A 21,620-nucleotide genomic window follows, 5' to 3' on the forward strand; every position below is an offset into this window, starting at 1 on the left:
GGAGCAAAGGAGCCTTGTTTTGGCAGATTAAGGGGTAAAAAGCATTTCATTATGTTAATGAAAATATTTTCTTTCTGGATTTGCTGCCACTGCCAATTTTCTTTCCCAGCTGAGAAACAGAAAAGAGGACTATGAAAATAAGAACCAATCAGTGGTGAAGAAAGGCTTAGCAGGTTACTGCCAGGACATGACTCTGGACCGGGAAAGGATCCCAAGACCATCTAATGGGACCCACAACAGTCCTCTCTGGAGTTTCCCTGGCAAGAGGCCATCTGGCCCGACTTGTCACTCTCAAATGGTTCATTGTGAGGGAGATGTCAGGTATCCTAGAGCATGGAAGACTGGACCCTGCATTTGGGGCTTGACCGTGTGACCAGAGGCAGGTTACCTCCCTGCTGGGAGCCCCAATTATTAGCCCCTCTAAAAATAGGAGCCCATGATCAAACTGGGAATTAGAAGCTCTGAAAATCTCAACATGCTGTAAACTGTCAGTCTCCCCCCCCCCCCCAGATTTGAATAATCGAGCTGGGAGCCTTCAAAGTGTCGATGCCAGAGTTGGGTCAGGATTCCCCCTTCTCTTGTGCCAGATGAGTTGTCTTCAAGCTCCACTAGAAAGCCACTGTCATTGCCCCCTCCCCACCTCCCCCCATCACTACCACCATCCCCGTCCTGCGAATTCTTACACATGACTTCCTGCCATCCGCTACCTGTTCTGGCTTCCTCTCTTAAGTGACTGACCTCACATAGTCTATCAGAACCGGAGGGGACTAGGCTCACCCCTGCCTGCCTTGCTGCCCGTCACATTCACTCCTTCTGACCCGCTGACCTTCAAGCCATGACAGTTGCAGGAGAGTGAGCCAAATGATGGTTCTTTTTTTTTCCTTTTAAGATTTTATTTTGAGTTTTACAATTTTTCCTCCTAATCTTGCTTCCCCCCCCCACCCCCACAGAAGGCAGTCTGTTGGTCTTTACATTGTTTCCATCTAAGTTGAATGTGATGAGAGAGAAATCATACTCTTAAGAAAAATAAAGTATGAGAGATAGCAGAATTACATAATAAGATAATGGGTTTTTTTTTTCTAAATTAAAGGGAATAGTCCTTGGTCTTTGTTCATACTCCACAGGTCTTTCTCTGGATACAGATGACATTCTCCATCGCAGACAGCCCCAAATTGTCCTTGATTGTTGCACTGATAAAATGAGCTTGTCCATCAAGGTTGATCATCACCCCCATGTTGCTGTTAGGGTGTACAATGTTTTTCTGGTTCTGCTCATCTCACTCAGCATCAGTTCATCTAAATCCCTCCAGGCTTTCCTGAGTTTCCATCCCTCCTGGTTTCTAATGGAACAATAGTGTTCCATGACATACACATACCACAGTTTGTTAAGCCATTCCCCAACTGAAGGACATTTACTTAATTTACAATTCTTTGCCACCACAAACAGGGCTGCTATAAATATTTTTGTACAAGTGATGTTTCTACCCTTTTTAAAATGATGGTTTTTTTAAAAAAGTATTTTTAATCTCTTTTTTGCATTACCTTTCCCTTTTGGCCCTCCACCAGCTATCTCATGTAACTCTGCAGCAAAGATTAAACTTAAAGGAGCTTCCATTCTATTAGAGACAGGAATGGTGTCATTCTATACTTGTGAACATCAACAGAATCGACTAATCTATGCCAAGTGCTAAGTACTAGCTAGCTTGGGGGAAGGAGGGGGCTCTAGCCATAGGGAAGATAAGGACAAGAGAGGAAGGGAGCATCTATCAGGCATGAGGAATTGTCAGACCAAATGGTCAGGAAATGGGTGAGTGAGGTACAGAGACAAGGTCAGCTTGGCTTCATTGTGAGGCTGCTAAGGTCAGTGAAAGCCCAACAACAGAAGAGCATTGGTGAAGAGGTTTCAGATCCTCCTGATAGATCTGAAGTACGATGGCATCAGAAGTGCAGTTTCCTTCATGAGCTCCATTTGTGCCAAGAAGAGTGGCCTTCTTCTAAGTTAAGCTGTGAGGGAACGTGCCAGTCCAGCCTGAGCCCCCACCTGAGGAAGCCTTTCCTTCAGCACAGACATTTGGGGGAAGCAGCAGCGAAGAAACCAAGGGCTGAGGACCAGGGTTCCAGAAGCCAGGCTTTTCTTCCTAGTTCTCCCACAGCCCACTCTCTGACCTCCCTCTGTCCATTCCAGCCTCTCCCAGGATGGCCGCTCTAAATGTGTCACTCACTGCCCAGATGGCAGAGTGACCCAGCTTCCTGTTGAACCCTGTCCCTACCTGGTCTCAAGCTCCCTTTCCTTTGCAGCCCCATGACCCCCTGCTCCTCTGAACAGGCTTTGGGTGGCTTTGTGCAGCCCTCCTTCCTTCCTTCCACCCCTTAGCACCCGCACCCCTAGTTTGCTTCCTTATCTTTGGAACCCAATAATGGTGGTTTCTTTTCTAATTTCCTGCACATCGTGATGCTTCCTGGTAGATTTGTGAAGCTTCACCAGTATCAGCCCATTCTTGGTGGTGCCTGGGGTCTTAGAGGCAGGTCATAGTGGGCAACTGGGTGCCAGTCCCTCCAGAATGGGGATGTTGCCCCTTCAGCTCCTAAGGCACCAGCTACTGACAGATGGTTTGAAGAAGGCCTATTATTTTCCCAGGCTTGAGTTTCCTGGGATATCTGCTGGGTCCCAAGACCAAGGGCTATGTTCTTCTGCCTTGGAGATTACCACATTTCCTGGGGAGGTGGTTTCGGTCGTATTCATCTTCTCTTCCCTAGCCTTCTCTCCACTTCTGATCCTGCTAGCTACTACTGCTAAGACCAGGGGACTTGGTCCCTTCCTTCTTTCTTGTTGTCCCTGGCCAGCATTTGTGGATTTGGACAGGCCGCCTCACACAGCGATCAGATGTTCAAGGCAAGGTGACTGTAGAGTGTGTCCAGTTCAGATGTGGTTGGCCATCATGCTACACCCCACCATACCATATGCTGGCCATCAGGACCTTTTTTCCACTATCCCAGGGTTGTATCTGGGCCCTATAGAACTCAGACTTGCTGAGGCTGCCAGTGAAACCCACACCTGGGAAGAATACCTAGGGGAAACCTGAATTGTCTGTGGCTAAATGTACCAGGGCAGCTTACCCGAGGCTCCAGGACTGAGGCCAGAGAATGCCTCTGGGTGGGAAGTTCAAAGTATTTGTGGCAGGGACAGAAATAGAATCTGCCTGGGCAAGGGTCCGGGGTGGGAGGGCATTGTGGGAAGCATTCTCCTGCAGCTGTTTTGTCCCCCCCTCAACCTCCACCTACTGCCTCTTCCCAATCACCTGTGTATTCAGGAGGTGGGAGACTGTTGGCTGATTGAGGTGCACTGGGTTTGGATGGCGGCTCTGCTCTGGGTTACTAATGTGATCCCAGGCAACGTTACCCCCCCCCAACACCTCAGTTTCCTTCTCTGTAAAATTTGCCACCTGGGTACATGGCAGAGCCTTACAGCTTAAAATGAGAAGGTTGGACTAGAGGGTCTTCAAGGTTCCTCTCCATAGACCTTTTCCTTCTTACCTTTGTCTTTTCATGTGAGGCTCCTGGTAGAACCAGCCTGGCCAGAGTCATGAGAAGTGGTTGACTGACAGGACTAAGGGGGCTCGTTATCATGGAGATGCTCATGCTGATCCTTAGCCCTTTTTCTTCTTCTGTAGTCATTCCCCGAGGAAGATGGAAACCCTGAGGGATCGGACAGTGGAGGAGCTGGAGAAGTTGCAGGATGACCCTGAGGAGATTGATCGTCTGGCCATGGAGTCCCCGGAGGTAAGACTTTCACCATGCTGTGATGGAGGGGATTGGCATGTTCCCTCCACACCAGGTGGAGTGTCCGACAATCTGGGAGGGAGCTGCTCTGATTATCTCTACTTGCCCAGGGTCACACAGCTGTCTGAAGCAGAATTTGAACTCAGAGCTCAGGTAACTCACAGCAGCAGCAGCAATAGTAACAATAGCTGGCATTTCTGTAGTCTTTGAAGGTTCAAAGAGTGAAGAGAGCCAGCAGAGCAGGAGGAGAGGGGCCAAAAAAAGGCCACGAGGTTATTGGGAGACTTCGGTGTTCACCGTCGCCTTTCCCCCATCACTGGGATATGGGGGGGGTGGATTTAGATGGGGAGCTTCTGTTCAGTCTGTATCTAGTCTTGCCCCAGGAGTGGTTCTGTGAGCTCCTGGGGGATTCTGAGCGCTAGGCTGGAAACCTGACATCCCTGGCAGGAAAATGGCTGGAATTAGTCAGGGAAGAAAGACTGAGGCTGGGGAGGGGCTGGGATTGTGGTCTTCTGCTATTTGAAAGCTTGTCCTCAGAGGAGGGGCTGGCCTATTCTTCTTGGCCTCAGGGGTAGCACCAGGAGCCCAAGGAAGGCCCAGAAAGGCCAGTTGAGGCTTGATGTCTGAAGGCCTTGTCATCTTGTGGATGGGACCCCTAGCTGCCAGGCTCCTTCCTCATCTGCAGTCTTGTGAGTGGGGCAGACAAGAAAGGCTAATGTCACCATCCATGGGAAGAACTATACATCCAGGTACATGCCTTCTTCAGAGTCCTTTACAGACAGGACTCCATTTGAGCCTCTCAGCAATGCCGTGGGAAGGTTTTCCAAGAGTTATGGTCTCTAAATGACAGATGAGGAAACTGAATCTTAGAGGGGCTATGTGGTAGGGGGTCTGCCCATAGGACCAAAGGAAGGATGTGTCTGAGGTGGGATTTAAACCTGTGAGCAGGCACAGACTGCACTCTCCTCAGGTTGATGGCAGCTGAGGCCCTGAGCTCTTGATCCAGAGAGAGAGACTTGGAGCCATTGTTGGTGCCCAGGTGTCCTAGGTTCCATTCAAAGGGATGTTTAGAAAGGGAGCAGGCAGTGTGCCCTCCCCTACGAGACCCTTCCACAGCTGGAATTTGGCCAAAGTCCTGGCCATAGTGTCCCCAGAAGATTCCAAGAATAAGAAACAACAGGAGAAAGAAGAGGAGGGCTGGGGTGTTGCTCTCCAGGTCTGTGGGAAGCCCCAGAGAGGACTGGGGAGCCAGGACCTGGGGTTTTCAGGCTTGCACCATTCTCAGGGATGTAATCCGGGAAAGGAAGTAAGCCTTCCAGGAAGCCCAGGTGGGGAGGGGTGCTGCATTCTGTGAGTGGGAAGTCAGTCTGGAAAGGCTTCCTGCTAAGCCAGAGGGGAGCCCTTGGCCTTTCTTGGGTGGGAGAGGAACCTGCCTGTGGAAAGGCCTGACTTGATTGTTGCCCTACGGGGAGGGTGGTTTGGAAAGAGGAGAATAGAGGGGACCAGGGGAGGAAAGGAGGAGTGTGGTGGCCTCGAGGCTGACCTGAGGTGAGCAGGGGACAGAGGATCCTGTCAGCCACAGGAATCTTAACCGGAGACCCTGGCCTCCTGCAGGGTGGACACTGGCCCTGTGTGGGCCCTTAGATGGGCATGGATGCAGTTCCAGCTCTTAATGATGATCTTGGGTGGAAAAGCCCTTAGCAGGCCTAAGTTGGCTATAACTAAGTCAGCAGCGTGATGTGACCACCAGAAAACTAATGAGCTCATTGATGGGGAGGGGCCTCTTCAAGCAGGAGCCCAGGAGCACAAGCTGATGGTGGCAGGGCGGATGGGGGATGGGCAGACACCAGGTCAGAGAGGATCAAGGAACTGGCGGGGTCTGGTCTGGGGCTGGGCCGGGTCTATCCCACTGGTGACCCTGTTGTCCACTTGAATCCCAGAGGTTGCTGGGTTCTTGAGAAGTCAGAGCAGGGAGGCTCTTCCAGGCTGGAAGGACTTCAGAGGGTCTTGTCACTGGCATGACCATGAGGTCAGGACAGCTTTGGCCCCAGAGGCTTTGAAGACCCCAAAATACCTGCCTCCCCCTTGGGCCAGTGGACCCTCAGGCCTTCTGTCTGCCTGGCAATGAAGGGCTTGAGGCTCACGTGGAATCATGGGACAATGCCCAGGTTACAGGGCTGGTGGGCAGCAGACTCATGTCCCTGTGCATTTTACCCAAGGACTGCTTGGACATTGGTCCTGAGCCCTTAGCAGACCTGGACCCACAGATGTGATTAAACAGAATGGGGCAATAGGGTATCTGGGGGGGCGGTCCAGGGCTGCCAGGGTGAAAAGAGAAGTAGCTTCTCTCAAGGACCAGTTCAAGTCATTACTGAGAGGTCTAGAACAGAGTCCTAAGGGTCCCAGGAGACTTGGGGCAGAGGCAGAAGGCTGCCTGGGAGGGGTCCCTGCTGGTCTGATCCCCTGGGAGCAATGCTTGGCTTCTTTCCTTTCTAATGGGAGGCAGCAAAGCCAGGAGGACAGTCCAGCAGGGTCTGAGGCCAGGAGAACTGGGTTCAAATTCCTCCTCTGAAACTTAGGAGCTCAGTGCTATCAGAACCCCCACCACCTTGGTCTCCTCATCTGTCCCAATGCTGGGTGTCTTCTCCCCCCCTCAGCTTCTGTCCTTGTCGGGGGAGCCTTGCACAGACCCCTTCTCACTTGGGTTCCTCTCTTCCTAGGTCCAGGACCTGCAGCTGGAGCGGGAGATGGCGCTGGCCACCAACCGGAGTTTGGCCGAGCAGAACCTCAAGTTCCAGGCGCCCCTGGAGATCAGCCGCTCAAACCTCCTGGACAAGTACCAGGAACTGCAGAAGCTGGTGGACAAGTGCCAGGAGCAGAAGGCCAAGCTGGGTGAGCAGGCAGGGTGGCCCAGGATGGCTCTCGGCCAGCTCACCTGCTGACCGTTTGTTCAGGGCCCTTTGTACGGCTTGGGGTTGGAGGTGTGTGGAAAAGGTGCAGCCCCCATGTGTCACATCGGCCAGGGCCTGCCTTCAGGAAGCCCCCACTCCCCAGGTGGGGAAGGTTTTGGCTGCAGGTCAGGCAGATAGATAGGTCCCAGGGTCACTTGGGGTGACGGGCAGGCCTCTTTAGGATCTCTGCCACTGACACAACCCTGCCTGCTTCTGAGGTTGGGATAAGCGTCTCCCCAGGGGCCGTTTCCTGGGATGGTGCCTCAGACAGACCCTGGACTGGAAGCCTCACCTTCCTAAAGCCTCCCAGGCTCAGGGTCCCGGGCTGTCCACCAGGCTGAGAGGAGGCCTTACCTTCCCAGAATGCTCCGCCTGGGGCTCTCACCATCTGGGTTCAGCAAATGACTGGCGGTTGGTGGTTGGCGGGGTGGTCAGCGAGAACCCCCTCCCCCATGACGGGTGGTGATTGCTGGCTGGACGGCTGGACTGGAAGAAGCCTGGGGGTGGGGTGGACGTGGGGGTGGGGCTGCCGCTACTCCCTCATGCTTGACTGACAGTTGGTGGCAGTTGGTCCACAGTTCTGGTGGGGATGAGGAGGGTGGGACAGCCCTGCCCTCAGTGATGGCTGCAGGCTGGGCCCGATGAAGGTCTGGGGCTCAGGATCCAAGGTCGTCTCCATCTGGGAGGGTCTGAGGGGGCAGACGGGCCAGGGGCTGGCGCTGGGAGAGCTCTTCATCAAGGTGGCCAGCCTGAGCAGCTCAGGACTTTAGAGACGAGGTGTCCTCCTTACCACTGGGTTCGGGTGAGAAATTCGAGTGAGGGGGACAAGCTTTTACTTTGTACAAAGGCCTGGGGAGCACAAGAGAGAAGCTCATATCCTAATGGTAGTCTCAGACACCAGGCAGAAGAAGGAAAATTTTTTTGCTGTCTGTCTTGGGCCTGGGCTGGAAGCAGGACTGGGGGCCTGAGGGTCTTGGTCTTCAGAAATAGTGGAATCTGGGTCCCATGGTCTGAGGGAAGGTAGAAGGCCTGGGTTCAGATCTGACCTCAGACATTTTACTAGATGGGACCTTAGGCGAACATTCTGCCTCAGCTTCCGCCCTCCCAGGGTTGCTGTGAGGATAAGAGATGACCTTTGTAATGTCTGTAGCCTAGAGTTTGCTTTTGTTAGGAGGAGGGTCTCTAGCTCTCCTGTAGAGCCTGTCTCTTGGTGGCAGTTGGTCAGCATATGGGGATGGCTGGCAGTGGGGGGCTGGGGGCCCCTTGTCCATAGGATTTGTTTGATTGGGATGATGGTTGGTGGGACCAGCTTGGCATAGGACTGGTAGTCGGGGGGATGCTGCTGTTGGCAGGTGGTTGGGGATGTGATATTTGGCTTTATGATGGAAACAGGACAGGTAGCCTGGGTTCACCCTGTCCCTGGATGCTTAGGACCCCACAGTTGACAGGAAGATGGCAGCCTTAGTTGGTGCTTTCTGGAAGCCCAATTGTAGGCCTTTCTCGGTGAAAAAATAAGCCGTAAGCCTCAGTTTTCCACCTATATAAGAAGGGGAATGAATGGTGGGTGTGGAGGCTCAGTTATTAATTGCCTGCTATGTCTGGGGCAGGACTCCCAGGTGGAGCCAAGAGTTAAGAAAGGAAAAGAGTCCCTGCCTGGTGCTGAGGCGAGCACCCCATGGAGCGCGTCTCTGTGAGCTCCCTAGAGCAGGCCTCCTCTGCTTGTGTGCCTGCACAGGAGACATGCTTTATTCATTCGTTCAGCCAAGTAAATAGAAGGAATCAATAGGAGGGTTGTTTCTCCTTTGTTTCCAGAGAAATTCTCGGCAGGGTTGCAGCCAGGAGCCTTATTGGACCTTCTGCAGGTTGAAGGCATGAAAATTGAAGAGGAGTCAGAGGTAAGGGAGGAAGGCGTTGACCCCCCCCCCCGCCTCTGCTGCCCCAGGACTGGACCCTAGGACAGCCTTGAACCCCCAGTCACTTCCCTCCCCCTTTGACATCCTTATTGTTCCACCCGGGGAGGCAAATTACCCCACTCCGGCCTGGCGATGCTGAGGCGACTGTCCCGACCTTGCCTGCTTGCCTTCCAGGCCATGGCTGAGAAGTTCCTGGAGGGGGAGGTGCCCTTGGATACGTTTCTTGAGAGCTTTGCTTCCATGAGGATGTTGTCCCATCTGCGCCGAGTTCGAGTTGAGAAGCTCCAAGAGTTGGTGCGGAAGCCCAAGGCCCCCAAAGCACCAGCCAGGCCCGTACTCCCGCCTCGGCCTGTTATCGAGACAACAACCGCAGTGGCAGATGCCCCACCTGCCACCCCTGCTCCACCCGCCCCACCCTCAGCAGGGCCCCCCTATCCACTTCCCTACAGTCCCTCTCCTAATCTACCTGTTGGCCCCACAGCCCAAGGAGCTTTACAGCCGTCCCCTTTCCCAGTCACCTCCCAACCCTCATTCCCTTACCAGATGCCTTCTGGCCCTGGCTATCCATCAGCCCAACCTGGAGGGGCTGCTGCAGGGCGCCCCTGGTCTCCACACTCATCTCCTGGACCAGGCTATCCTCCACCTCAAACAGGGAGCTCATCTTCTGGACCAGCATACCCCCTGGCCCGAAGTCCAGCTCCTAATCCAGGCTACCCTCGGCAGTCTTATTTCCCAGCAGGAGGAAGACCACCCTACCCAACTCAGGCTCCTCCCTATCCCACCCAGCCCCAGATGCCTAATTTTCCAAGGCAACCCAGACCCTCGGGTCCTCATCAACCCCCATACCCAACAGGCCCCACTCTTCCCTATGGGTTTTCCACACCCCAGGGACCTGTCTGGCCAGGATATTAGACAAATCCTCACACGTTGCCTCCTCTCACTCCCACCTATGCCACGGATGTTGGTCCGACCATTGCTGCCGCTTAAGATTTGGGTTAAAGAGCTGTTGACCCTGCCTGCAGACTTTGGGGGGAGGCTTGACCCATGCAGACACCTGATAAACCAGGGGTGGTGTGGCTAAGATCCAGGCCAGGCTTACACAGCAAGGGAGAAGGAAGGCCCACTGGTCTAGCAGCCAATCGAGGGCTAGCCAAACAAGGGAGCAGATGTGGAAGCTGTGTACATACAGACATGCCCCCCCCCGCCATGGTTCTCTCTGAAACTCTTCTGGGGGGCTTGGCTGCTGCAGACACGTTATACTGGCCACAAGTTGGGAGGTAGCAGTGGCAGATGGGGAATCCCTCTGAGCCTCCCTACAGGCTTAGATAATCTTTGAGGCAGGGCACTTCATATTTCCTCAAATGTTATATTTCTCTGACTTGTGTTAAAACACTAATGAGCAAAAGTGGGCTGAGCTTGGACCTTTTGCTGGTTCCGGAAGCAAAGACCTAGAACCAGAGGTTCTGAGAAGATGGGCAGGCACTGGGTCTTCTGACAGAGGCTGGGTGGGGGAGCAAGTAGCTGCAGCTGAGGTTAGGGGGATGTCCCAGGCACAGAGGCACTCCCAGAGTGCCTTCTGAACCCCTTCTTTGCCCTTTAGTGCCTTTGTTCTTGGCTGCCTCTTTCCCCCTTCTTGCTCTTTCCTTCCGGTTAATGTAGGAAAGCTTTTCTCATGGAGAGAAGTTCTGCAAGTCACCTTGAATGGTGCTTTCCAAACACTAATATGTCCTCTTATTCTCCCTGCATCTTCCATTTGTCCTTAGGATGTAAGTTCAAGGACAGGCCCCTCTTGTTTGGTTTTGGTGGCAGCATCCACTAGATTATGGGTTTATGTTTAGTGATAAGGGTGTTAAGAACAGGACCCCCCCCCCCGGGGTTTGAGTCATCTGGTTCTTTCTGAAATCAGTGTAGTCAACCAGTCAGATCTCGGAGGAGTGATTGTTCTGAAAGTTGAATGTAACTTGGACTGTCCAAGACTGAATTGTTAACCATTTGGCAGAACTTGAATGATGAGGGAGTTTGGAAGGGTTGGTAATGCCAGATTACATTTTCTCAATATATTGCCAAATTCTGCTTGCTTTCCCATAAATTATTTACAAAGAGAATTTACTAATGGGCTCTATTGGTTTGAATGCTTCGGAATTAGATGGATGATGTCCCTCATCAATGATTAATCATTACAATAAACCAGATGTGCACTCTGCGGTGTCCTGGCTATGGTGGGTTTGCAGAGTGCGGACACATCAACCTGGAAGACGCAATCGATCTTGGGTAGCCTTGCTCAATGGAAACATTTCCTTTCATCTCAGTAAAGCCCTGTCCGTGGCCATTCGTCTCCTGCCCTCGGATCTTTGGCCAGGTCTCTGGGGCCTCGTTGGGGCAGCACTCAACTTTAATCACCCAGACTTTGATTTCCTTGCTCTGCCATTAGCATCTCTTCCAGCTTCTGCTGAGCTAACTTTTCTGCTGTATGAGCCCTCCCCACCCTGCCTGGATTGTTTGCCATTTTGTATGAATTGAACCCACAAGCAACTCTTCTGGGGGTACTATCCATACCAACCTGCCACTAGCTGGGGGGATTCAGGAATGACTTGCCTGTGCAACCCCCACACCTGTGAAATGCCCATTGACATTCAAACCTGGGAATCTGTGTTAGATGGGAATATGTGTGGAGGGGGTCGAGTATGAGAGATCTTGACCAACGGGACTGTTAAGTCGAAGAATGGAGCTATTCTAGTTGAATTCCACACCTTTTGCCATTGTGCTAGAGCCCCTGCCCCTGTGGAATGAGCACAAAATGGGAGTTGGGAGAAAGCCAGCTTGGGTAGAAGTTGAGAAGAGGCGCAGGTTTGAATTCCACCCCTTATACTAACAAGCTGTTGGCAAAGACCGAATCTCGCTCATCTGTAAATGCCACCTTACCTCCCCTGAGAATGAAATGAAGCTTGAAAGAGTTTGAGGCCAAAGGATGCAGAATTGAAAGGACCCCGATGTCATATCACTTCCCCCCCCGCCCCCGTTTTGTAAAGGAAATAGAACTTCCAAAGGGTGAGCCTTGGCAGGCAGAAAATGAGAAGCTGGGTTGGAATTTTTCCTTCACTGGCCCGTTGACAAGTGGCCAGTTGGTGCTAACTCTGAGATGTTTCTCAGGGCTGTCTAGATCCAGGGAGCATTTGAGAACCCTGAGCCAGTTGTACCTGGGAAGGACATTGAATTCTTGACTGAGACCAGAAGAAAACTGGAGAGGCTAAGCCCGGGTCCAAATGTGATGAGAAAGCAGATTTGGCTACATTTCTCGTAATGGGCTTCTAGGGTATGTTTGTCGGGCACTTGGGGTGGGCAGACAAAAAACTGGCTAGACAGCAGGGACATTGAACAAATATGATTTTGGAGGAAGTAAGTCCTAGCATCCCCCTTGGGTAGCAGAATTAGGTGGTCCTTTGTACTGGTGTCAAAGTGGTCCATTTTTAAACAGTTGCATATAACTTCTAGGATTTTATTTAGAAACTTGTAAGAGCATCTCACTTTCCCTTTTCCCCTCAGCTCACCCCAACAAAGTCACATTCACAGTCTCTGCCCCATCAATGACATATGCCTCGTAGATGCCCACTGGACACGCTGGGGCACACGTCCCTTTATGTAAGAATTCTTACTACAGAGCTAAGTAAGTCATAGCACAGTCGGCCAACCCTGGAACATCAAAGAGATTTACAATCTATCGAGAAATTTGCTGCCTGGGATTTGGGATTCCAGCCAGTAGAGAAGCCATCTCTGTTTTCAGCTGCGTATCAATCGCTGTGCCTCGAGAAATGGGATTTACCGTATCCTTCCAGAAGGGGCAAACGAGGACCCACTAAGAACTATCCTAAGAAACTCGGACTGAGTCAATGTTTCAGAGCCTCATTTTTGCCACCTGTAGGATCAGGAGTCTGGGAAAAGGACGACTAAAGTAGTTTGAGCATCCCATTCTTCTCGAGATCATAAATGTTATTGATTCCCTCTGTGTGTGAGTGGCATCTTCCTGCGCATCTCCTTCATGGAGTTCTTTCTGTGGCTCACTTTTACTGTGAGTTATCTTAATGAGCTGCTGCAACTTCCTAAGAGCTATGTCCCTTTCATTGTTCTTGAGGCTGGAAAAATTATACAGTGGTGGGAGAGGGCATTGATTGCCTAAGGCTCTACTTTTCTGATAAGTTAGACAAGGTTTGGTTAACTTTTTTAAAATTTTTTTGGTTAACTCTTTACTGAGAATGTGAGGACTAGAGATGTCAGCAAATGGACTGGATGAGTCTTTGCATGGGAAAGATTCAAGAATGTCCATATGCTCTTGGGCACCTGAAAGGGCTTGAGGAGGCCAACCTTCTGCCAACCAAACACCCTCTAGAATTGAGCATTCAGATATGAAGAAGAGCTTCCCAAAGGAATTTGAGGGACAGAATCACAGCCTAAAGAACAGACCAATCCGGCCAGAAGAGGCATTTCAACTGTAGGTGGCTGACCTTCACTCTAGTGACCTATGAGCAAGGCCCACAAATTTGTGTTCAGTCAGTATTTGATCAAGATCAAAGTAAATGTTGACTGAGCATCTGTCCCATGGCTGGCCCTTATGAACTCATCTTGTGTGGGCTCTCTTTGGGCCGACAGCTGTCCCCCGCTGCCCCAAGTTCTCACAAGAGGAAGGAACACTTTGCTTATGGGCCAGAGGGGTGGACTAAATGACTTCAGGGCCAGATGTCCTGGGGCTAGTTTCTGGCTCTGTCTGCCTCGGTCTCTGTCCCAGTCTTTTTCTTTCAGATACAGACACACACACACACACACGGGGTGAACATACCCAATTTTTTCTGTGCACGTTTTTGTCCATGTCTCAGGATCTCTGAAATGAAATCTCAGGGAATGTTCAGACCTCAGGTTGTATAGAAAGCATTATTTACACAAAACATTAAAAACATTCTCATCCAATGAAACCAGTGTGAATTCTTCCCTGTTGCTCATCAGAGGAGGGGTCTGGAGTTGGCAGTGGTGAGCAAGGACCCTGGCCTTGGGGCACAGGTGGGTTAGGAGGGGGGCAGAGGTCTTTCCCAGTGTTCTCCAGACAGAGTCCTGCATTTCACCCAAATGAAAAGGATGGGAAGGGAAGAGTGCCAGAGCTATGTGTGGGGGGAGGTTTCCCTGAGTGGGAAAGAGGAAGGGCCAGAGCTATTCCTGTGGGTGGATGTGGGCGATGAGACAGTAGTGGCAATCTTGCTTCTGCCCCTTCACAGTTGAAAGTAAAATCAGGAAATCATGTCAAGGTGATGAGTGCAGAAGATTCTCAGGAAGAAGGCACCTTGTGCCAGGCAACTCTTGGCTCAGCCTGGGCAAGAAGAAAGAAAATAAGGCATGAAATGGAAATACAATATATCCAGGCATAATCTGGAAGCATGCTTTATCCAAAGGAAACCAAAGGAGCCTCCAGTTGGAGGGAATCCCTTGACATTTTGTTTTTAGGTTTTTTTTGCAAGGCAATGGGGTTCAGTGGCTTGTCCAAGGCCACACAACTAGGTAATTATGTGTCTGAGGCTGGATTTGAACTCAGGTACTCCTGACTCCAGGGCCAGTGCTCTATCCACTGTGCCACCTAGCTGCCTCCCCTTGACATTTCTTTTTTTTTTATTTAAGATTTTTTTTTTTTGCAAGGCAATGGGGTTAAGTGGCTTGCCCAAGGCCACACAGCTAGGTGATTATTAAGTGTTTGAGACTGGATTTGAACCCAGGTACTCCTGACTCCAGGCCTGGTGCTCTATCCATTGTGCCACCTAGCTGCCCCCCTGACATTTCTGAGGGACCTTGAGGGCCCCCATAGGACCCCACCACCTCAGGGCTGGAAGAGACCTCTGGGGGCATCTAGACCAAGCCTTATTTGAAGCACAGATTCCCTCTCTCTTTATCTATAGTCTCTGCTTGAAAGTCACTTGGGGGGGGGGGGGGCTCCCCACCTCCTGAGGTAGCCCATTGAGTCTTAGGGAGATTTCCTCATGCCCTAGATTTGTCCTGTCTGGCTCCAGATGACCAGATGAGCAGCAGTGAGTAGTCTGGTGGACGGAGAGCTTGAAGACCTAAGTTCAAATTTGGTCTCAGACCTGACTAGGGCACTGCCCTCTCTGAGTCTCTCAGGTCCCTTTCAGTTCTGAATCTGTCATCCTGAGTGGCAAAGAGGCAAGATGGCCTTCTTAATGAGAGCTGCCCGACTGGGAAGTGGGTTGGTGGGCAGCCACCAAGCCTGACTGGCTTCTGGATAGGGGGTTGAGGGGATCCTTTCCTGAATCCAGGCCAGACTAGGAAGACCCTGAGATCCCCCTCTTCTCTTGGACCCTATGAGCCTGAAGTTTTCCGACTTCCACCTGGAGGAAAGTTTCGAGGCCAGAGGTTGCCATCCTTTCATTTGACAGAGGAGGAAACAGAAGCCAGAGAGACTGGGAGAGGCTCAGGACCGCACAGGGAGTTCGTGAGAGAGCTGAGATTCGAACTGAGAGCCCCGCACTCCCAACCCACCACACACTACACCACCTCCCTCCCTCTAATGGACTTGCATCTCCTAGTAAACCAGTCTCAGGGCGGGGGTTTACCCTGGGTTACTCTGCTATGATTGATTAGCGGTCCTCGGGGTCTAGTTACTTAATCTAGAACAAACTCTGTATCTGGAACCAAATCTGCAGCCTGCCGCCTGACTGTAGCCAAGGTAGCCGTCCTCCTGAGCCTCTGCTTCCTCCTGTAAAATGGGCGAGCCAGTGCTCCAGTGTGTGCTCCTGTAATCTGGTCTGCATGTCTCTGCCCCTGCTTCGGAGCTGAGGGGAGATCACGGGCAGAGGATGTTACAAGAGAGTCGAGAAGCAAGTTCCAGACATGGAGTCATGGGAAACAAAAGCAGACTTCCCAAATAATTGAGCAGAAATTGGAACTGCTCAGATGGGGAAGCTGAGGCCAGGAGGAGGGAAGGCTGAGTGCAGTGCTCCTACCTCACCATGAATGCCTGGGCCCAATGAATGCATCCTAGGAGCCTCATCTTGGGGTCTTGGGCAGTCACTGCCCATTCGCATCCCTGCTGCATTGGCCTTCAGAAGCAGGAGCAGTTCACAATGGAAAGAACCTACCTTGAAGCACTTTGGGGGGCATTCACATCTGGGGGGTCTCTGGGCCTCTAGGGCTTCTGGTATAGTGGCAGTTTACAAAAGATGGGACTAACGGTAATAGATTCTCTCCTATGACTTAATTGTTTCACTTCTTTCTTAGAATTTCTTCCTTTATAGCGACCTGAGTTAAAATACCAACTCTGGAACTGGTTATCTGTGACAAATAGATCACTTCCCCTTTGAGATGGAGCAGAAAAAGTTTTGCCTTGGAGAAAGGAGTCTTGTGTTCAAGTCTCAGATCTGTGTAACTGGGCAGGTCACAGGGGATGACAATGCACCTTCTCCCATAGGAGTAGCTCCCGTAAGGAGCTTTGAAAGCCTTGGAAACTTACTAGAGAACCCCCCCACCCCCACCCCAGGTAGCTGACCATCTGGTGCCCAGACCGGCTGGTCTGAGACAGGTGTCCGCACCTTGGGTCTCTCCAGCCATCACCCGGCCTCTCACACAGCCACTGGGCCAGCCACATCACTGCGACCCTAGCAGCGGCAGTTTCCCCATCCGTAAAGTCAGGATAACAACACCCGGGGGATGACCACTCCAGTGAGGATCAAATGAGAGCATGAACATCAAGTGCTTTGCAAGCCTAAAGTGGGATAGACTCATCAGTCATTGCCATCTCCAACGTCTGCCCCCTCTGCCACGTGAGCCAGAGGGTACAGACCAAGGAGAGTGAGCAGGAACCTCGGCAGATGTCCAATTCAGCCCTGCCATTTTACAGAAGAGGAAACTGAGGCTCAGGGAGGTGAAGTGACTTGCCTGAGGTCTCCCAGGTGCTGAGGACCAGAAGCAGGATTGAAATCCAGGCCCTGTGAGTCCCTGGCCAGTTCTTTCCCACATGTGCAGGATTCATCATCAGTGAGAAAGCCTCGACTCCTTAGACCTCGGTCTCAGTTAAACCCCAGGCCCCCTTCCTGTGGCCCTCTGAGATCATCCCAGCTTATCCTGGGTGGTCTGGGTCTGTCCACAGCTGGTGCTGAGTTGTCTCATTAGACGGGAGCTCCTTGGGAGCAGGGCCTCCTCCCTAGTGGGCAGCCTGGTTTCTGGCCTCCATTAATAAATTCACATGGACTCCTTGGCCGGTCGCCCCTGGGCCAGCCGGACAAAGAGCAGGGGTCCTCAAGCCTCCAGGAAACTCGGACTCACCTGTCACAGCCTCTGGGCCCCATGCAGATCGTAGTCGCTGTCAGAGGAATTATCTGGCGGGTTGGAAGCGCGGTCCAGAGCCCCTTCCAGAGCTGGAGAGGAACAGAGATGATCTTGGTTAGTCCCAGAGCTCAGGGTCAGCCCCACCCTGGCCGGTTCCTGACCACTGCATTTCACCCGACTTTGGGGGCCCTTTGGGGTTTTCTTGGTAGAGATCCTGGAGTGCTTTGCCATCTCCTTCTGCAGCTCATTTTGTAGAGGAGGAAACTGAGGCAAGCAGGGGAAAGTGACCGGCCCAGGGTCATGCAACTGGTGAGTGGCCTGAAGCCCAGTTTGCCGTGGAGAAACTGGACCTGACTGCAGGCCAGCCGTCAGTGCACTAGGGCGCCATCTAGCGGCTCAACTTGAGTTGGATAAAAATCCTTTAAGGCAAAAGGTTTTAGTCAAAGGGAGCTTGGATTCAGGAGAGCTGCATTCGAGTCCTGACTTGGCCACTTATGACTATGGGCATTTCCTGTCTTGGGGTCTCAGGTCCTCAACTCTAAAATGGGGAGAATAATTTGCACACTGCTCACTTCATAGGATGAGAAACACTGCTCATTTTATTTTTTAGGTTTTTGCAAGGCAAATGGGGTTAAATGGCTTGCCCAAGGCCACACAGCTAGTTAATTATAGTGTCTGAGGCCAGATTTGAACTCAGGTACTCCTGACTCCAGGGCCGGTGCAACACTGCTCATTTTAAAGGATCTTTTCTTAGAGGAGCCATTTGTCTTCTTCAGTGAGAACAGGTCAAGTGTTGGACAGCTTTGCCTTATTATGTGACTTACCACACAATTTTTATTCCCAAATTGCCTCCCAAACCCATCATCATTTTGGGAGAGAGAGACCAAGAGAGAAAGAGGGAGATGCCCAAATATCCAAAAATGGGCAGTGGTTGGATAGAGGATCTGAGGAGGAGGAGAAAAGGTCTGAGAATCAGGTCTCAGGAGAAGATGAGGACTGGAAGGGGGAAGCAAATAGTGTAGTGGGTGCCCATTGAGTTCCCATTGTCCACTCTTGGTCCAGATGCACACCCTTCCTGGTCTCCCAACTATCTGCCAGGATTTTCTTGAACATTTTTGTGGATGATCTTGCTCTAGTTTTCCTTCTCTGCTTTATCCTTCCCAGGTTTAGTGATTGATCTATATTCCTTCATTAAAGCAGTTTGGTAGAGAACTTTCTTTATTTCTTGAGAATAATGTGCATCTTCACCTAATTATATTCAGTGTAGACTCCAATTGATTTAACATGCACACTCATGAATAGAGGCAAAACATTATTTTAGGAGTTGGGGGTGAAAAGACAAAATTAAAAAACTCAGTCCTTCCTCCCTAAGATTAGATTCTAGGAGAGAAGGGGGCGGCTAAATATCCCCATGCTCATTTGAGGAGGAAGGAGAGAACACTGATGACCAAGGAGTTCAGGGGATGCATTGGAACTGAGTGTGAAGGGAGTTCCAAGAAGTGCAGGTGTGGAGTCCCTCACCTGATGGCACAGGTCGAAGAAGAAGCCCCAGCAGAACAGTAGAAGAATTTTCCGCAGCACCATTAAGAGCTAGAAGTCTTGGTACAGTGGAAAGAGAGTTGGGCTTGGAGTCCAGTGATCTGAGATCAACTCTGCCGCTTCCTGCCCGAGTCACGTAACCCATCCCTTTCTGATCTCAGTTTCCTTCTCTGGGCTTGCACTAGACAGCCTCTAACATCTCTTCCAGCTCCAAATCCAGGGTCTGGCCTGTGGGCCTGGGATGGCCATATATCCTCAGGATGTCCATTTCCCAACAGAGGCAAGTCACTTGTTCTAAAGGGGTCTCAGCCACACTCCTGTACCCCACCCCCAATGTGGCTGTGTAAGAGGACCAGTCTGTCCCTCAGGGCTGCAGCCACTAAATGAGCCCCTCCTGGTCTAGGAGACTCTGGGCACCTTCCTAAGTATCTAGAATGGGCCGCAGGGGATGGAGGCCAAAGCACCACAGGGCCAGCCTGAGGTCACACGAGCAGCTGAGCCCTGATGTCCTACTAATGGGAATGCTTGTATTAATGGTCTCTAGTTGTACTTCTGCGGCTGCTCAAGCCCCTGGCTCCCTGGGGCCTCCTAAAAGTGGTGGTTGTGCCTACTTCCAAGCCCCACCTCCAACAGATGTTCTCCTTTGTCCTGGAAGAGGACAGAGATGACATCAGCATGCTGGAGTCAGGGTCCAGTGTGTCCAGCTGTGGCTGACCAGACTCATTCGAGCTTGGAAGGTTTTACCACAGGTTGGTCACAAACAGTGCCCCAGAGGTTCTCCTGAACTGCACCCATGTCTGTGTGGTGGTAGTGGGAGGGGTGATATATGGATTTCCCTCCTCCCAGGGTCTTCTTTCTCTGAAGGAGTCAGGGTACCGGGTAGAGTACATATTGGGATCAGGAGGAGCTGAGTTCCAATTCTGACCCTAAAACTGACTAGTTCTATGCCCCTGGGCAAACCTTTTTCCATTTTCCTTTCCTTATCTGTAAAATGAGAGGCTGAAGCTAGATAGATACTGTCTAAAGGTCTGGCCTGTTCTAGATCTGGAATCCCAGGAGATCAGGTTTGAGTCATTTAAAAATATTTTTAATAATAAATAAATGAGCATTTCCATAAAGTTCAAGAGAAAAAGAATTATACATGAATTTTGACTCTCTTTTAGACAACTTATTTTTTCTTTTGGGATGACATTCTTCATTTTTTTTTGGTAAGGAGGAATCAATTAGAATTCCCTTGCTCTGAGATGAGCAGAACAAGAAAAACACTGTTCATCCTAATAGCAACATGGGGTGATGATCAACCTTGATGGACTTGCTCATTCCATCAGTGCAACAGTCAGGGACAATTTGGGGCTGTCTGCAATGGAAAATGCCATCTGTATCCAGAGAAAGAACCGTGGAGTTTGAACAAAGACTAAAGACTATTCCCTTTAATTTTTTTTATTTTTTTTTAATTTTAGGTAATGGGGTGAAGTGACTTGCCCAAGGCCACACAGCTAGGTAATTATGAAGTGTTTGAGGCCGGATTTGAACTCAGGTACTCCTGACTCCAGGGCCAGTGTTCTATCCACTATGCCACTTAGCCACCCCCTATTACCTTTAATTTAGGGAAAAAAACCTGACATCTCATTGTCTGATCTTGGTCTCTCTTATACTTTTTGTTTCCTCCTTAAGGATATGATTTCTCTCTCATCACATTCAATTTGGATCAATGTACAACATGGAAACAATGTAAAGACTGGCAAATTGCCTTCTGTGGGGGATGGGGAGAGGGAAGTGAGATTAGGGGGAAAATTGTAAAATTCAAAATAAATAAATTTTAAAAAAAGAATTTCATTGCTCTTCTTTTTCAAATACATAATAAATTCAACAGGTAATTTTCAAAACTGTCCTGCTTATCTGATTCCTATTCACTTTTCTTAAAAAAAAATTCTTGAGGTGCGGCTAGGTGGTACAGTGGATAAAGCACTGGCCCTGGAGTCAGGAGTCCCTGAATTCAAATTTGACCTCAGATACTTAATAATGACCTAGCTCTGTGGCCTTGGGCAAGTCACTTAACCCCATTGCCTTGCAAAAACCTAAAAAAAAGAAAAGAAAAGAAATTCTTCAGTCTTTTTTTTTTAAATATAAATATTTGATTTGTTTTCAATTTGTTTGCAATTGTCGTTTTTACCTATCTTTTTTGTATAGTTTTGAATTTTACACAATGTCTCTTTTTTTTAAAAAACTCCTTTTTAAAAACCTGTTGGAGGGGAAGTTAGGTGGTGAAGTGGATAGAGCACCAACCTTGGAGTCAGGAGGACCTGAATTCAAATTTGACCTCAGACACTTAATAACTGCCTAGCTGTGTGATCTCGGGCAAGTCACTTAATCCCATTGCCTCAAATAACATTTTTAAAAAAGCTGTTGGCTTTCCCCTTACTTTTCCCCTTCCTGCCCTCTGTCCCTAAGACTGGAAAAAAAAATAAGACCCTTCTATCAGTTACAGACATAAAACCAATCCCTCTATTAGAGGTTATAAATCCCAAGTCTGTGCCTGGACAGGCTGCTTCCCCTCACTCTCTGAGCCTCAGTTTCCTCGGGGCATCCACTAATCTCACCTGGGTTGTTTAGACCTAAAGTAACCAGTTACCTCTGAGGTTTCCAGCCTCTTAATTAAGACAATCTGGGATGAAGGTCCACCTGGGGATTTCTCAGGGTGATGATTCCAACCCTTGTTCCCAAGAAAAGGAAGCTTCTCTCCCTTACCTGGATAAGCTGAGAGGCGGGAATGCCTGGGAGGTTGGCTATATTCATTCTCCACACTTGAGGCTCCAGGGTTCTCTGCCTGGGACCGGATGGTCACGGTGTGGTTTCGATGGAAAGACACTGGATGGGCACAGAAAGGAAAAGTGGAAACCTCGACTTACTTCCCTCATTTTGTCACCTTTAAGGAGCCCTCATCCCCTTTCCCTTCCTGTGTTACATTGGGATTTAGGGATACCCTAATTCCTCCATTGGCTTGGGATGGACAGTCTCTCTGCTGAGGGGAGTGAAGCCAGTTGGGAAGGTGAGGACCCTGGGTCAGGAGGAGGTGTGTACGAAGCACTTACTAGGTCCTCACAGCCTACACAAATGGAACC

General features: G+C 50.4%; 2 protein-coding genes across 4 annotated transcripts in view; one reads left to right on the plus strand and one right to left on the minus strand.

Moving 5' to 3' along the window:
* The window catches only part of VPS37C (VPS37C subunit of ESCRT-I), a 21,749-nt gene extending 10,997 nt beyond the window's left edge, over positions 1-10,752 (plus strand). For all 3 annotated transcript variants that reach the window (XM_074231361.1, XM_074231363.1, XM_074231362.1), the window contains exons 2-5: positions 3,671-3,779; positions 6,500-6,671; positions 8,543-8,625; positions 8,818-10,752. In XM_074231361.1, coding sequence (XP_074087462.1) covers positions 3,687-3,779; positions 6,500-6,671; positions 8,543-8,625; positions 8,818-9,555 — 1,086 coding nt within the window. In that variant the 5' untranslated portion in view covers positions 3,671-3,686 and the 3' untranslated portion in view covers positions 9,556-10,752. The remainder of the gene's footprint in view (positions 1-3,670; positions 3,780-6,499; positions 6,672-8,542; positions 8,626-8,817) is intronic.
* CD5 (CD5 molecule) overlaps positions 10,631-21,620 on the minus strand; it is a 37,019-nt gene continuing 26,029 nt past the window's right edge. The window contains exons 9-11 of the mRNA XM_074231360.1: positions 21,247-21,366; positions 16,957-17,048; positions 10,631-13,996 (exon numbers count right to left, since the gene is read on the minus strand). Of these exons, the coding sequence (XP_074087461.1) occupies positions 16,960-17,048; positions 21,247-21,366 (209 nt within the window). The 3' untranslated portion in view covers positions 10,631-13,996; positions 16,957-16,959. The remainder of the gene's footprint in view (positions 13,997-16,956; positions 17,049-21,246; positions 21,367-21,620) is intronic.

Source organism: Macrotis lagotis, chromosome 3 (genome assembly GCF_037893015.1).
Source record: "Macrotis lagotis isolate mMagLag1 chromosome 3, bilby.v1.9.chrom.fasta, whole genome shotgun sequence".
Classification (NCBI taxonomy): Eukaryota; Metazoa; Chordata; class Mammalia; order Peramelemorphia; family Peramelidae; genus Macrotis; species Macrotis lagotis.